General features: G+C 35.9%; 1 protein-coding gene across 5 annotated transcripts; it reads left to right on the top strand.

Moving 5' to 3' along the window:
- The first annotated feature begins 5,769 nt into the window (after window positions 1-5,769).
- LOC129282514 (trans-1,2-dihydrobenzene-1,2-diol dehydrogenase-like) lies at window positions 5,770-14,145 on the top strand. 5 transcript variants are annotated; one of them, XM_064113944.1, is made up of 9 exons: window positions 5,770-5,799; window positions 6,099-6,190; window positions 6,635-7,121; window positions 7,660-7,823; window positions 8,527-8,662; window positions 9,174-9,287; window positions 9,860-9,984; window positions 11,456-11,624; window positions 12,123-13,689. In XM_064113944.1, the coding sequence occupies exons 3-9, from the start codon at window positions 6,800-6,802 to the stop codon at window positions 12,233-12,235; spliced, it is 1,143 nt and encodes a 380-aa protein (XP_063970014.1). In that variant the 5' UTR covers window positions 5,770-5,799; window positions 6,099-6,190; window positions 6,635-6,799; the 3' UTR covers window positions 12,236-13,689. The 5 variants fall into 5 exon arrangements, with proteins under 5 accessions (XP_063970014.1, XP_063970015.1, XP_063970017.1 ...); XM_064113945.1 differs by having other exon boundaries at window positions 5,792-5,826; window positions 12,123-13,677; XM_064113947.1 differs by having other exon boundaries at window positions 5,796-5,826; window positions 6,727-7,121; window positions 12,123-13,677.
- Window positions 14,146-16,234: the final 2,089 nt, after the last annotated feature.

Raw genomic sequence — 16,234 nt, 5'->3', positions numbered from 1 at the left:
AAAAAAAATACATTGTATTTTAAGGTTTAATAATAATAATAATATTTGAAATTTATATGGCGCATAATAGTCAAAAGACTCTCTATGCACTTTACAAAATATATTCAATAACTAATACATTAAATCTTATCTGAATTATACAATAAGCCTAAACCTTAATCCTAAAATACTTAATACAAATTAGAACAAATTAAATCAATACATAAAGTTACATCACTAATGAAATGAAAACTTACAATATTTAACAACATAATATATTTAACATTATAAAAAGACTATTTTGAAAATAAGTGAGTTTTGAGCATTGATTTAAAGATGGGGAAGGATGGTGCAGTTCTCATATTTAACGGAAGATAATTCCAGAGTACAGGGGCAGATAAAGAAAGGGCTCTTTGACCATATGTATTTGTATATGCGGATGGAACAGTGAGAAGATGTTGTGAGGATGATCGAAGGTTACGTCTTGGTTTATATGGTTCTATGAGTTCTGATATGTACTGTGGGAAGAGGCAATTCTGGGCTTTATAACAGAGGATGAGTATCTTAAAGATTATACGTTTTTCAACGGGCAACCAATGGAGCTTAACTAGTACAGGAGAAATTGAGTCACGTGCGCCAGCGCCTGTTATGAGCCTTGCCGCTGTATTCTGGATTCTTTGTAGACGGTTCAACTGGGTTTGGGGTAGGCCATATAAAAGATAATTACATTTATCAACATGAGATATAATTAGTGAGTGAACAAGTAGTGCAATTGATTTCTGATTAAGAAAATGCCTTATCTGACCAATTTTACGAATAGCAATGATAGCTGACTGACAAGTCTTGGTGATGTGATCTACCATTGATAGATGCTTGTCCATGATAACACCAAGGTTACGAGCTTTTTGGACTGCAGGTAGATTAACTCCATCCACAATGACATTTAGAGCAGGTAGTGTATTGGAGACAAATCTTGAAGTAAAATGTAATACTTCAGTCTTAGAAGAATTGACAAAAAGCATGTTCTTGGATGACCACAATATAATGTATTTAATACAGGCATTCATACAACAAACGGCATTGCCCCTTCCATTTGACGGAAAAGAAAGATAAACCTGAATATCATCCGCATATATCATGCAGTTGAGATCATGAGCCTTGATGATGTCATAGATTGGAGCACTTTACAATGTGAACAGAATGGGCCCCATTACCGAACCCTGAGGCACACCAGAGTCATCTCCTACTTAATGGGAGTAGTCATTTCAAATCTTTACTACATGTGATCTTCCCATCAGGTACGATGACAACCATGCGTAGACAGAACCCCTGAATCCATAACGTTTACTTGATTCAATTTTCTTGCATTGATATATTCATTCGCTCTGATCTTTCTATGAAATATAGACGAAGATAAACGGAAATTAATACTCTTGTGTATGTTTTTTTTTAACCAAAATAATGACCGACTTCAGGTACAGTCCAGACCTGTCCGAAATAACACAGTGCGTTCACAGTTACAACTCAGAGCATTTGATTTAAGAACTAAAGACGTTAGTACATGTAATGGTGAGACTATTATTTCGTACTGTGCGAAATTGCTAGAGAGTCTCTACCTTATTGTGTGAAAATGAATTGTGTATGTTTGCTTCACACTGACAACATACTCAATTCAATAATTTTAAAGGTCAAGTCCAACCCAGAAAATTTTTGATTCGAATCAATAGAGAAAATCACACTAGCTTAACTCTGACAATTTCATAAAAATCGGATGTAAAATAAGAAAGTGATGACATTTTAAAGTTTCGCTTATTTTTTACAAAACAGTGATATGCACAACTAAGTGACATGCAAATGAGAGAGTCGATGATGCGCCTCACTCAATATTTGTTTTTATTGTTTGATTTTTTACAGATTTGACAATAAGGACAAACTTGACTGAACCATATATTAGTATTAAACAATGCTAATTCCACATGTTCAGGGATGATTTAATCGATGTCTCACTTGACATTGAGGAGAAAATTAGAATATTTCATGTAATAAAATACGAAAGAAATAGTGAGTGGATGGCATCATCAGTCGCCTCATTGCATACCGACCAGGATGTGTATATAACTGTTTTGTGAAATTAAGCGAAATTTTAAAATGTCATAACTTTCTGAGATTACATCCGACCTTGATGAAATTTTAATTGTTATGCTTGTTGGATTTTTCTCTTTTTATTCAAATCAATTTTTAGTTGGGGTAGACTTGTCCTTTTAGGACTAGATTCATTTCCGAAAGATATTTTCGCAAATCCATTTCACTTCTACCTATATCCACTTTTAAAGTGGATAAATAAATTATCTAAGGACTTTACACATGGTGTATAGAAAACAACTTCCGCGATTCGTCACGACACCATGCAAGCATTCTTCAAACATCTTCTCATTTGAAGTTCAAACTGTGACGACTTTGACACACTGTGGTCAACGGTATTTTTTTCTCTGGCAGTAATCGCACAGAAACGGAGTATGCTACCTAAGATTACACTGGAAAAACTGTGGTGTTAAAACTGACACAAGTTGGTGTTAATAGAGGACCACACCCTGAGGTGTGAACGTAACACCAAAGGGTGTAAATGTAACAACCAAAGGTGTAATAACACCTATAGGTGTAAAACTAACACCACCAATTTAACACCGATGTAAAATAACATGTGGTCATATATGTACACCGGTTAACACCACAGTTTTTGCTGTGTATGATATTAATATTCGTTCAATAAACATTTACAAATCCACTAATATTACGATCAGAAGAACATCAATATAACTTCACAGTCCTGAATATTTTTTTCGTCAAATGTGTACTAAGTCATTACAAACGTCAACCGCTAACGAAATAACTTGAGCGATGGTACGTTTGTTTAACAGCTATTGACCTATTAGTCCATGCATGGCTGATGCTCAAAGTTCTGTTTTAATTACTGTAAGACATTGTTCAACAGTCACTTCAGGTTTGTTAGTAATATGACTAGTATGGGATTGGTTTTAAAAGGGGAAGTCCACCCTGACATCGTTTTGTTTGGACTAAAACGATACGAGAAGTATTGATGAAAGTTTGGCCAAGATCCATAACGGAGTTGTGGATTTGTTATGCATTTGGATTTATAACGTCACGTGCCAGCGGATCTTCCATATACCATGTAATCATTATCACCTATCATTTTATTGCCTCGTGATCTGTATTTATAATAGCATGTATGAAACATTAGGAATAATTGTAAGTTGAATGCACAATTTTATTTTTCTTAGAAAGTGATAATTATGGAGACTGCTCATATGCTATGTCAAAAATTAAAACTTGAAAAAAAATCATTATGTTATTATTATTATTATTACTTATTATTTGTACTGCGCTTTTCCCATTAGGCCCAAAGCGCTTACTATGAATTAATTAAATGTAATATTTTAAAAACTACAAAGTACGAAAGAGATGAGTTTTTAATGACTTTTTGAAAATTGCTAATGTTGGAGACTGTCTAATTATTAGTGGCAGGTCGTTCCAGGATTTTGAAGCCGACACCGTAAAAGTTCTGTCACCAGCTAATGTACGAGTTAATGAATATATGAGGCGAAGGTGATCACTGGCCGACCTAAGTGCTCTAGTTGGTGTATACAGATTCAAGCAGTTACTTAAATACTGTGGAGCCTGTTTATTCAGTGTTTTGTAGACAATCAAGAGTAATTTGATGAATTCTCACCCAACATGTTTCTGCAATTTTCCTGGCTGGTTTTATTTTCCATCATCATGATCATGAAAGACTTTATTCTTTAAACAACACTCCCATATTGCTGAACAATGCTGAACAAACTACTGAAACGCTTATTGCCTTCTTTGTAAATATGAAATGCAAATGTTAGTTTTTGTCACAAAACACTAAAACGCGAAATATTCCAGGTAGCTGTGTACTCTTAACGTCAGCAAATATGTACAAGTTACTATTCATATTTGGGGGGCGCTGTGTTGTAAAAAAAGGGCATGATAAAAAAAAAAAAAACATGATCCAAACCGGGCACTATCACTTTCGAAAGTCAATGGCATTATATTAGACACGCATTGTGTCATAATAGCATAGTATACACTGTAAAAACGCTGTTTAAAGTTTTAAGCACGTTGTTTAGGCCCATCACTCTAACAACTTCTGTTTAAACTTTTTAAACAAGTTGTTTAAAAAGTTTGAATTACAAAAAAAAGTTTAAACAACTTGTTGTTAGAGTGACAGGATTAAACAATGTGCTATTTTTTTTACTGTGTAATGAAAACGAAAATTCCCAAATAAAAAATAACATAAAAATCCCCGAAGAAAAAACCCATCCCGGTCGCATTGATCGACGTAAGCACTGTTTACCATTTCCTATTTGCTGTACTAACAATGATATAGGTTAAAACATTGTGGATTACTCAATTAAGGATAAAGAATCGTTTATACTTAAGTTTTTTTTAATCCAATTTCAATTCAATTCTTTATTCCATTTCCATTCAAAACATAATACAAAGTAATATAGAGTAATACAAATCAATTACAATTTTACAGACGAGCATTCTTACTTCGTAAAACAAAAAACAGTATAATATTGAGCATAAATGGAAAAGAGGGGGGCCCACTAAAAAGCAAAGCTTGTAAAGTGTGGATCCCTCTTGGAAATTTTACTGATTGATTATTTGATTGATTATTTCTATAGTAGCTGTCAAGTAAATTGTATGATCTCGACGTTTATTGTAAACTCGTCTCGTCTGAAGTATGTTTATTTCTTTAGAGAAAGATGTACCAATCATTTTTAAAGCTTTCGTCATGTTGACCAATATGTCTACAAAACTCGGGCTAAGCTAAGAACTGATTGAATGATTTGTAAACGGCTCTTGTACAAATAAAACAGTAGTTACATATTGCACTCACTGGCTGAAGGCACTTAACACCAAAGGTTTCACGAATAAGAACACAAAATAGAAAAGGAAGAAGGGTGAAATAATTTATATATATTACATCAATTTCTGTTTTTTGATCGATAAGCGACTTCTTTTCATGAATTTGTCTTTGTGCCATTTGGTGCCCCTCAAATATTGATATTTACATTATTTTGACGGGAACAACGGGAATCTTTGCGCCAAGTTTTTTTTATGAAGTTATAGTGCGTTATTGTCTTAATCTTGTGACTATTTGAATAATGTTGTCTTGTTACATTATTTAGCGGTCAATTTGTTAAATTCATTTAAATGTTGAGTTTACAATTATGTACTGTATAACAAGCTTTATGTCCAGGGACCTGGGAACGATTTTTTTTACAGGGGGTGATGTAAATGATGTAAATTTGACAAGGACAAAGGTCAATTTGGTCCAGAAAAAATTGACAAGCAAAAAAAAAAGAAGAAAAGGGGTTTTACTACAACATGGAGGTCATCCTGTTCCAGAGAAATTTAACCCAAGCAAAAAAAAGGCATTAATAAAAAAGGATTTCATTACAAAATGTAGGTCATTTTAGTTATATATTTTCTACATCTACATTTTGCTGCACCTATAACAGAATTCCAGGGGTGCATGCCTATAGAGAATAACACACGCAGCCCCCCCCCCCCCCCCCCCCTCCCCCATCGGAAAATCTTTGGGGGTGATTCAGCACTCCTGCTTCCCAGGGCCATGCTTATAGCGGAGATACAAACATAGATGTTAACGATCTTCTGAGTCCTGAAAGTCGGGGTTGGGCATTGAGACTGTTTGAGCCTTAAAAGATCAAAGTTCATTATATTATAGCGATTTTCACAAACCAATTACAGGTGAGCCACTCAACACTATTTATTTCCGTTTGTGTACTTACTTACAATTCTGGTAGTGATGATCCACAAAGCCGGAAGGAACATCAAGTTTCTTATTTCTTATTTCGACACTAACCTGTTGTACTAGCATTTGAAATATGCCGGTCTACCTGGATTCAGCTCAAGTCATAAAGATAGCGAATATTGGATTTGATCATTCAATACAGCATCTTATGATCTGGTGATATACCATCTGTCCTACATGGGAAAAACGACTGGACAACGTATCTTAATGTGTATCTTCAATCTTCTTTATACAGGTTTACTATATTGAGACTCAATTTCGCCAACATCAAGGCTTCATTCGTCATATGTTAGTGATGTCTACGAACTGTCTTCAAAGAACTTAAAGGTATTGTTTAACTTTGTGAGCAGCCGATTTAAAAAATTATCAAACCAAGATGAAAAATGTGTACAAGTGCATGTATTAGAACTAATAAACCCTGAAAACAACCATTATTGAGAATGAAAAGCCAAAACTACAAGGCAAACCCCGATTTTGTAAATAGGCGTCTTATAGACGCCTAAATAGTACACATAAGTGTATGGGATGAAATTAAGATGGTGTTTTCGGTCACTTTATATTTCAATTTTTGAAGCACTAAATAATTATTTTCGAACGCAATTTTTTCTGGGCTTCATTTTTGTAACATATCACAGACACAGGTGACAAGTGTGACCTTCTAGCTCAGATTTTTTAAAAGTCAAACCAATGTTAACCAATCACTTTAACTATCGTATTGTTAGGCCTATTCATGATAATTCACGATTGTATTTTTCCCACCTCTATCAATAGATATTTGAGCTTAAACACTGGATATTTTCAGAAATAAGGTCTGAAACACAGCTTCCAGATTCGATCACAATCTTCTAATATCATATCATTAGGACGAAGATTTATGAATACATCATGTACATGAACAGAATTTGAGTCTTGGGAGGAAACGCAGTAAAAACAGCTATGTCGGCATCGGCTCCAGAAAGACCAGAAGTAAATCTTGGTGATTTTGGCATTACCGATATAAACCCTGATGAAGACGTCACTATTAAGAACATCGACTTGAGTGTCGTTTTGGAAGGTCCAGCCCCGCTGCGATGGGGGATATGCGCCACGGGCCTGATCGCGCACGACTTCGTCGCCAGTCTCGTCGGCCATGAACGCCAGCACGAGGTCGTCGCCGTGGCGTCTCGGTCAGCGGATCGGGCGAGGAAATTCGCGGACGAGTTCAAGATCGAGAAGGCCTACGGAAGCTACGAGGAGCTTGCGAAAGACCCCAGTGTTGGTAAGACATATTAAGGGTACCTTAACTTTGTCGTGCGTTCATGATAATGTAATAGGCTAAACTTTTGTTTCTTTATTAATATTAATTTATTAATATCCAAGTCCTTTGGAAGTGCATAGAGACGTTATTTATAATGTGTTATGCGCTATACATGAACTGTCTATTATTATTTATTGCAAAACAGGGAAAACAGAGGGGAATTGCCACTTGTAAAGTCATTTTTTCATATTTAAAAGTATAATCATACTTTTTGCATATTATGGCAAAACAAAGGTTTAGCAAGTTTATAGGGTATGCTTGGATTCGTGTAAAAGAGAGTATTCTAAAACCAGGGGGTCGCATTGTAAGCCTACTCACTAGTGCCTAATTCGTCATCATGTAAACTTTACAGAAATTATGTGGCAGTGCAAAATTCTCTGTTTAATATGAGAAATGAATTTTAAAATTTAACTTTTCTGTCCCAACATCGGGACGATACTTCTCTGTGTCCACCCTCCTCCCTCCCCTATCTGTTTTTTTTCTCTCTCTCTATTACCAGACATCGTTTACGTGGCATCTATTAACACCAAGCACCTTGAGCACTGTCTACTGTTCATAGAGCACAAGAAACACGTGTTGTGTGAGAAGCCCATATCACTAACGGTCAGAGATACACAGGAGATCCTCAAATCGGCAAAACAAAATGGCGTCTTTTTTATGGAGGTAAGTGCACATCATAGAGAATATGAATTTGCAATCGATTGCAATATTCAGATCTCATCTTTTACATTTTGGTACTAAAACTTAAAAGAAAAAGTCACTCAAAATGACACTATGGTCAAAATAAGTCACAAATCACCGTTTCGTTTATTTCGTCGGTGCTCTACGACACACATAAACCACTCCGAGATGACAGCTGTCACAGCTTTCGCGATAAGCCCCTCCCCCCCCCCCAAAAAAAAAAAAATAAATAAATAAATTAAGGCAAACTCATAAAAAATCTCCCAAATCGCCAGGGCCCCGTTGCATAAAAAGGTATTATGGTAACTTTGCCATGCAATGGTAACTTGTATGGAATCGTCAATTGTGATTGGCTTGTGATCATCGTAGCCATGGTAGTTACCGTTGGATGGTGCAACGGGGCCCAGAACAGCAACACTACTTGCGTTTTAAGGTACAGATCCAGCAGGATTAGACAAAATAGTTTTGTGCACAAACAATGCCGGACCTGGAATTATATTGTATCCAATTCGACTGGATCCGCTAATTGTCATTGACGAGGTTTATAATTTTTCTTGGCAATTCCTTTGTTGCCATGGTTACGAGTGACTGAATTTTGAATGAACTCTACGAAGAAACATATTGTTATTCCTTATTACTCCTTTCTCGTGTTTTTTACTTTTTATGTGACATTTTATTTGTACAGGGAATGTGGACAGCTTTCTTTCCAGCCTGCGAGAAAATCAGAGAAATCATTACATCCGGGCAACTTGGTGACGTCAGAGCTCTGCTCGCAAACCACGGCCAGAATATATCACATGTAGAGCGCATCTCAAGAAAGGGTAAATAATTCAAATCAAATCAAGGACAGGAATCTTTGACTGCATGGGGCCGCGGAATCGGTGAGATAGCTTTAGCCCCCCCCCCCCCCCCCCCCCACTTAAAAAAAGTGTACGAAACACAAAGTGACCATCTGATTGGGATTTTTGCATTGTCAGCCAGTCCCCCCCCCCCCCCATTTCATAACTGTTCCTCGGCCCCAGTTTGAAAGTGACCCTACAATCACAATATACACGATAAATGTCCCGTATTACATTACATATATTTTTTTGATGTATATTTCTTCAGTTTTTGTATTTATCTTTTAATTCTGTCTCTCGATTATTGTTATGGAATAGTGTATCATAAACAAAATAATTTTTTTGTAAAATCATAGTGACAAGACGTCCCCATATTTTAAACGTTGTATAAAAACAATATAACCACCGCTTTTCATATAGCATATCAATTGATAAGTGTTTAAAAAAAAATAATATAAAGTACGTTACTATGGTAACCATTTTCTTATTTTAGATTTAGGAGGAGGTGGTTTATATGATCTTGGTGGATACCTGATATACTGGGCTGCCATGGTGTTTGGAAGGGCTCCCCTCTCATTATACACACATGGATTCCTCAACTCGGACGGTATGTACCAGACTGGTTGAAACCAGTCAGCACTGGTTAAAACCAGTTACAGGCAATTACATGGGATTGGTCAGTTTTATAGGGTCTTGATAGCTTTCTGATAACCAAGGCTAACTTCGCGTTTGGTAGGCTGGCTCTTCTCTCATTATACCCTCACGGATTCCTCAACTATTCTGGTTATCCGGTTACATAATATTTAGAAAATAATTTTAATGTAATATTTCACTCTTTCCCTTTTTTTGTCTTGGGCGTGAAACCTTTTTTTTTTGGGGGGGGGGGGTAGGGGTCATGGGCCCAAGCACCCATCTATTTACCAGTGGTGACGAGTCATGAGGCGAGTATCCAATTGACACTGTTTAAAGGAAACCGAGCTTTCACTGCATTATTTGTTTTATAAAAGGAGGACTCCGGAAAAAACGGATTATAAGGTTTTACGGTGTTGTACGTTGTTAGTAAAGTACATTGTAGAGACGTTCACTTCAATCTTGCACCCCAATGTGTCCAATTCTAAATTCTATTTGTAAACGGAATATCATTGATTTGCACTTTCAATGTTTCTCAATTTTATTTAGGCGTCGATGAGACCTTCACGACCACCATGCTCTATCTAGGGGGCGCTATAGCGACTTTGACGTGTAGTACCAAGGCTAACTACCAAAATGACATCACCATAATTGGAACAAAGGGTCGAATAAGGGTAAATGGATGTAGATTTACTAATTAGAAAATACCGATAGTTCTTTTATTTTCAATTCAATTCATTATTATGATTAGATAACATGATTCAAACAATGTCGTGTTCTTTTTAAGCATCCCTGGTCGTACATATTTTTATTCATTGGTTTACATCATTTCATTTCAATTTTCAACATAGATATCAGATGTACACATTTATGTAATACATGTAGTTAAATATTGATAAGAAAATTTACTGTAAACATTGTTTGTGTTAATTTAAAAAAAACGAAACAATATCCAAAGCAAAACTGAACTCAAGCAATAGGAAGAAGTGTTATATACAGTGCGTATCAAAAAAAGTTTAAACTTAGAAAAACTCCTGTAAAATTATACAATTGTAATATCCTAAAGATTTTTCCACATTTTAATATTGGTACAGATCCATTTAAGCAAATGACGATATAACTGTCGAAAAATATTTCTGCTTGAGTGAGCACCACTTACTTTTGTAAAGTTAGTGAAAAATGATTTGCGCAGAACTTTGAAATAGTTATGCGAATAAAAGTAGACCTTCATCATGAAGAACATGTGGAATTTAGCTAGTAAAATTGATTTGAAGATATCTTTTACCTTTTTTAACTTGTTTCCTTGCCCAAAACACTTCAAAGAGTGCATTGCACCCCACCCCATTCCCCCACACACAGAGGCCATCGTGACGATATTTGCTTTACACTGAGCCGATATTTACATGAAATGGCTAAGGCTTGATTTTCATTTTGTTAATCATTGTCAAGCTTTGGAAAAGTGTGGAGAAACAAGTATTAAATGACAAATAAAACATAGACTCACTTTAAATGATGAAAACTTAATGAAAAAATGCTGGAGATGTCTGATATAAACTTTTGTTCAGATTGAGTTATGTCTTCGGATCCAGCTGGCACAAAAAGGGTAAAGATTGTACTTACTAAGTGTTGAAATTTCAATTTTGGTGGCAAAATTGTAACAAAATGCTTGAATGTATCCGTTTTATTTCAATTGACTAAAAGCACAAGGGAAGTGTATGAGAAATGTTTCTCAGGGTAAGTTTGATTTCGCCCTTTTCCCCTTGACACAGCTTGAAAACGAGAATTTCTGCGCAAACAGATTTCTGCGAGCTTTACAAAAATGGACAGTGCTCACTCAGGTGTAACATTCTGTCAAAACTTTTACTTTCATTGGATAGATGAGACCCAAACCCAAGATTATATGTGAAAACATTACCCACGTGTTGTATATTTTTTAATTCCCAGGTCTTTTTCAAAGTGTAAACTTTTTTTAATACGCACTGTATAGCAAATAAGTACATCAACCTTTCAGGAAATATTCGATCATTCCAAATGTATAAAATCGATAAAATCAAAGTGCGATAAAGTGTAGTCAGTTGTAGAACTTGTTGCATGAAAGTTGCATACTTATACCATCTAATTTTATATCAATAATATCTACGGTAGATTCCGAATAATATGTGGCGTCCATCAAGTTTCGAGTGGATTAATGAAGAAGAAGAGTCTACATTCTTTGAGTTCACCCACCCAATCTCAGACCAATCGTATCATTTCGGCCAGGAATGGTCTGCCATGTACTTTGAGGCTGAAGCGGTCAGACAGGCGATAGCTAGAGGTTAGTAATTTATGGGGAGGGGCTCAAGAGGGGCATTTACCCCCTCCCCGCCCACACCCCACAGGCCCAAAAGCCATAAGGACGAATTGTTGAGTAACTGGCGAAACATCTACACTCGTCATTGATCCTGGAAAAACGCCGAGAGGGGAGGGGGGGGAGCAAGGGGCGACCATTCCCAATGATTGTTCAAATAGTATAAAAAGAGGGGGGAAAGGGGGAAAGAGGGAGAAAAATAGAAGGAAGGGCGAAGAAGGATCGAAAAATGAGAAGCTTTGGCTATGTAACTCTGTTACCAAGTACTTCAGCTGAGAAAATATATGACGTCAAATTCATGTCGTCCACCCCCCCCCCCTCCCTATAAAAAAAAATCTTGTCGCCACCTATGTCTTGATCTTCTCTATCGTTATGGTTTTTTTTATCATTTATTCGTCACCCTTTTAAGAGTTCACATCGATGTCTGTTCTTAATGCCCGACCTCCTCCTTTTTTCACCATATAGGTTTGAAGGAGCACCCCTTGATGAGTTGGAAATCTACCCAGCTGATGGCCCGTCTTCTTGAACATGCAAGAAGAGATTTACGTATGACGTGGAACGATGACGACTGTTTGTGAAACCTGGTCCACATGACTTTTTTAAAGCTATCATTCGAGGACCGGTTACACTTTTTGCTCCAATAATTATGAAAGATATACCAGGGCGTCGCCTACGTTTATTTTATAGGGGATGGGGTATTAGCGAGTTATACAGTCTTTCAAAAGTAACAATTTTTTATACAGAGCTTTGGCGTTTTTAATTTATTGTTTTGGGTTTTTTTCTATGAAACAAGACCAAGAACAGTTTAAGCTAACTAATTGCCTTTGGTAATAATTATGATTATTCTGAGACATAAATATATATTTAAAAAATACCTATTGTAATATTATTGCATATTGATATCAGATATTTTTTTAAAGTAGTATTATTTAGAACGAGCGCCATCTCTCGTTAGTTACCTCAATTATTTAGTTATATTACCTTTGATATAGAGATATATATCCATTAACGGTTGATCAGATTTCATCTTCACGATATTTGATTCGTTTTCGACAATAACCCAAATAATATGAAGACTGAAGAGAGATGACGCTAGACAAGTACCGCCATGCGAACAGCAAAAATTATTTATGAATTTTTGTCCTAATTTCTTTTGTTTTCAAATCAGTAAATTAACACAACTCTGTTGCATTATGTTTCAATTATTTCCATTTACATTATTAAGCGCTGTTTGGGAGATACTCTTTTAAATATCGGAAGGGAGGGTTTGATTTGATTTGATTTTAGTTTATTTCAGCATTTTTCCAACAGAAATTTTTAACAAACATAATGTACAACATAAAAAATAATAGTGATACATTTCTTTTTACAAAAATGTATACAAATAATAATTAATTGGCAAAAATGTATATAGATAGTATTAGTTTGCAATATTATAAGTTGTAAAAAAATGCTGGAGACCGCTACCATAAGCAGTGCTTGACTAGGGTAGCGGCCTCAAACGTAATAGCGAAATAAACAAAAAAGAAAACGAAGTCAAATACAAATCGGGCATTGAATTAAATAAATTATAAACATATATTATTAATACGATATTTACATGCAAGGACCTTATATGTAATCGTCGATCGCTCCCATTAAATTATTGGTGGCAAATCGACCCCCCCCCCCGATAATTTTGACAACTTGAAAACTTGCAAATATGCAATGCAAATTGGAAAACAGTATAAAACCATTAATCTTCGCATGAAAATACTGTCAAACATACAAAAATTTCAATTTTCCGGTGCGCAAAATTCTGTATTATAATTTTATCCAGCGAAGAGCACCGAAAAATCTTTGACATGTTAAAAAGAAAACTTTGCCCCAAATCCGAAACATGCATGGATTGACGCCTCTGATATGGATACTTCCATTTCAGCACGATATTCGATTCTATGCATTCTATAAATGCTTGTATAATTTATTAATTTCTATACTGTCTTGTTTAAAAAGAAATAAAAATCTAGAATATATAATTACGTCTTTCATTAAGCAATTCATTGTCTCTTGTGTTAATGTGTTGCTTAAAACTAGCAAGTACACAATTAAAAGATAAGCCTCACCATGCTCACAATTTGTGGGAATATTATTTCTCTGTTGCAGAACGCAATCTGATAAATTAATGGTAAAAATTCTGTTTAAAGCATGGTGAATTTTTGTTTGGTAGAATGTAGCGAGATAGTGACTAAGCGACAAATAAATTGCTATGTCAATATTCTTTGATTATTATCTTCGGCATAAGAATGATTCCATGACGTTTGCCTCAGCGACAATTATTGATCCGCTATAAATTCTACACACTATAATCGAGGGACTATGATTATTTCAACCCTGGATTTAACACTAGTAATCCTAACCCTAACATGAAACATCCTTGTACATGTATTAACGCTAACTCTAACCCCATTTCAGACGAAATAAAGCCCGGAGCATTTATCGCAGGAGCAAATGTCGTGTCAACACTACGAACACATTAAATTTGTACACTCTACTTTTTAACGGTAAATGTCACAATCAATAGGCCTAGTTTGGATTCTTATTCAACGCTATGACTGTCAGCGGTCAGATAGGACAGTCCTGACACTCCACAATTATTACCCTAGCTCATGGGCGGAAATCCCAGGGGGGACAGGGGGTCGCGTTCCCCTACCCAAAATAGTAGGGGGGACACAATATCAATTGCCCCCCCTACTATTTTTGGTCTTTTATGATGGAAAGAAATACATCAATAAAAATCGAAACAATACATGTATTTTGGAAGATAAAAAAATGGAAAAAAGAGGGAAAGAAAGAAAACGGAAGGGGGAAAAGGAGGAAAAATAAGAGGAGGGAGACGAGTGAATGAAATAAGGTCAAGGGAAGACTTGGAAAATGATTTGAAAATATATTTCATGTCACTATATTAAAGTTTTGCGCTTCGCGCTCGCATAGCCTGTTCGACGAAATACATATCGTGTTTAAAAGGCTGATATGTAGCTTAAAATAACCAAGTTTTGAAATATACAATGCATATATTTCAGCTCGAACATCGAGCTTTTATTATTTTGTTTGATTTACAAATTGCTCTGTAAAATGTCCGTTTTATTGTGTGAATATCATTTGCAGCTTTTTGCGCTGTGCGCTCGCTTTATTTGATTTGCCACGTAGGCCTACATATTGTCTCTGTTTAGTCCATCATATTCTTTATATACCGGTATTAATTCTAAAACAAATTACTTAAAATCCCCCTTTTTTGACAGTTTATCAAAAATTTCGTCCGCGATTGCGCTGGCATTATTGTTGAAAATATATATCAACTCATAAATCCTATTCATGATTACAAAAGTGCTTAAAATATCCAGTTTTCAGGCCTCAATGTCAACAAATTTCACTCACTTTTTATGCTTATAACATTAATAAATACGATAGATAAAATTTTCATGAATTCCTAATAACAAAATTGTCGCTTTTTCAAAATAGGAATAGGAGGATAGTCATCATTTTCATATGATGACAAAATGTCCTTAGGCCAAGAATGTCTAAGTCTCAGGTCAAAATAGTAATAAAAATATCGGCTCGCGCTTCTCACTCGCATCATTTATTACGTGCTATCCGTATCCACTTCACAATTTCCCTACACAGTGCTTTAGATAGTGCTTAAATTCACCTTTTCATACCGGAATATCAAATATTTTCCGCTCGCGCTTCGCGCTTGCATTATTGATTTTCATGATAAAAATGACATGTATTCAGAATGAGATTCTGCCTAACTCTAAAACACGCGCACACAGTTTTATTAAGATACGCAGCTTGATCTTTATTCAAAACGTGCTAAATTTATCCAGTTTCAGATCAGAATGTCAATAAAATTGCTGCTCGCGCTTTACACTTGCATTATTAATGTAATTTTCCATCTTTTTTCATGATTTACAAAACATGAATAGAGTGTCCCATTATCAGGTCTGAAATCTCAATTTTTCCGCTCGCGCTTCGCGCTCGCATTATTTGTTTGGTTTTATACCTATACCGTTAATGATTACAAATAGTGCTTAGAATGTCAAAAATGGCTAACTGCAAAACGTCCTTATCAGATCCCTTTAAAGCCCCTTTCACAATTGACGTACGACCATTTGCGACCTTTTGGTCGTGCGACAGGCTGCAACAGGCATCAATCGCTAGTCATCTCATAAGATCGCACAGAGGCTTTCACAGTTGCAACAGCTGTCGTACAACAAAAACAACCAGTAAACCCCGTTGCACGAGTAAGTCGCATATGCTCTTATTGTGCTCGTGCGATCACATGCGAGTGTTGCACGAGGGATTGCGAGTGGAACGGTCGCATACATGCGAATGAAACGGTAGTGCAATGTTGTCAGCCGTTGCGATCGGTCTTGCAACAGTCTTATGGCCAATATTATTATCGCAACCAGTCGCAAGACAGGTCTCTGTACATGTAGGTCGCTTGCACATATGCAAGTGTTGCACGACCTCCAGTCAAGTAAGTGCGACTACTTAGTTGTGCCACCTCTCGCACCAAGTCGTACAACGTTGAACAA

This window comes from Lytechinus pictus, chromosome 19 (assembly GCF_037042905.1).
Source record: "Lytechinus pictus isolate F3 Inbred chromosome 19, Lp3.0, whole genome shotgun sequence".
Lineage (NCBI taxonomy): Eukaryota > Metazoa > Echinodermata > Echinoidea > Temnopleuroida > Toxopneustidae > Lytechinus > Lytechinus pictus.
Note: the sequence above shows the minus strand (reverse complement) of the source record. Positions and strands in the feature narration are given on the sequence as shown.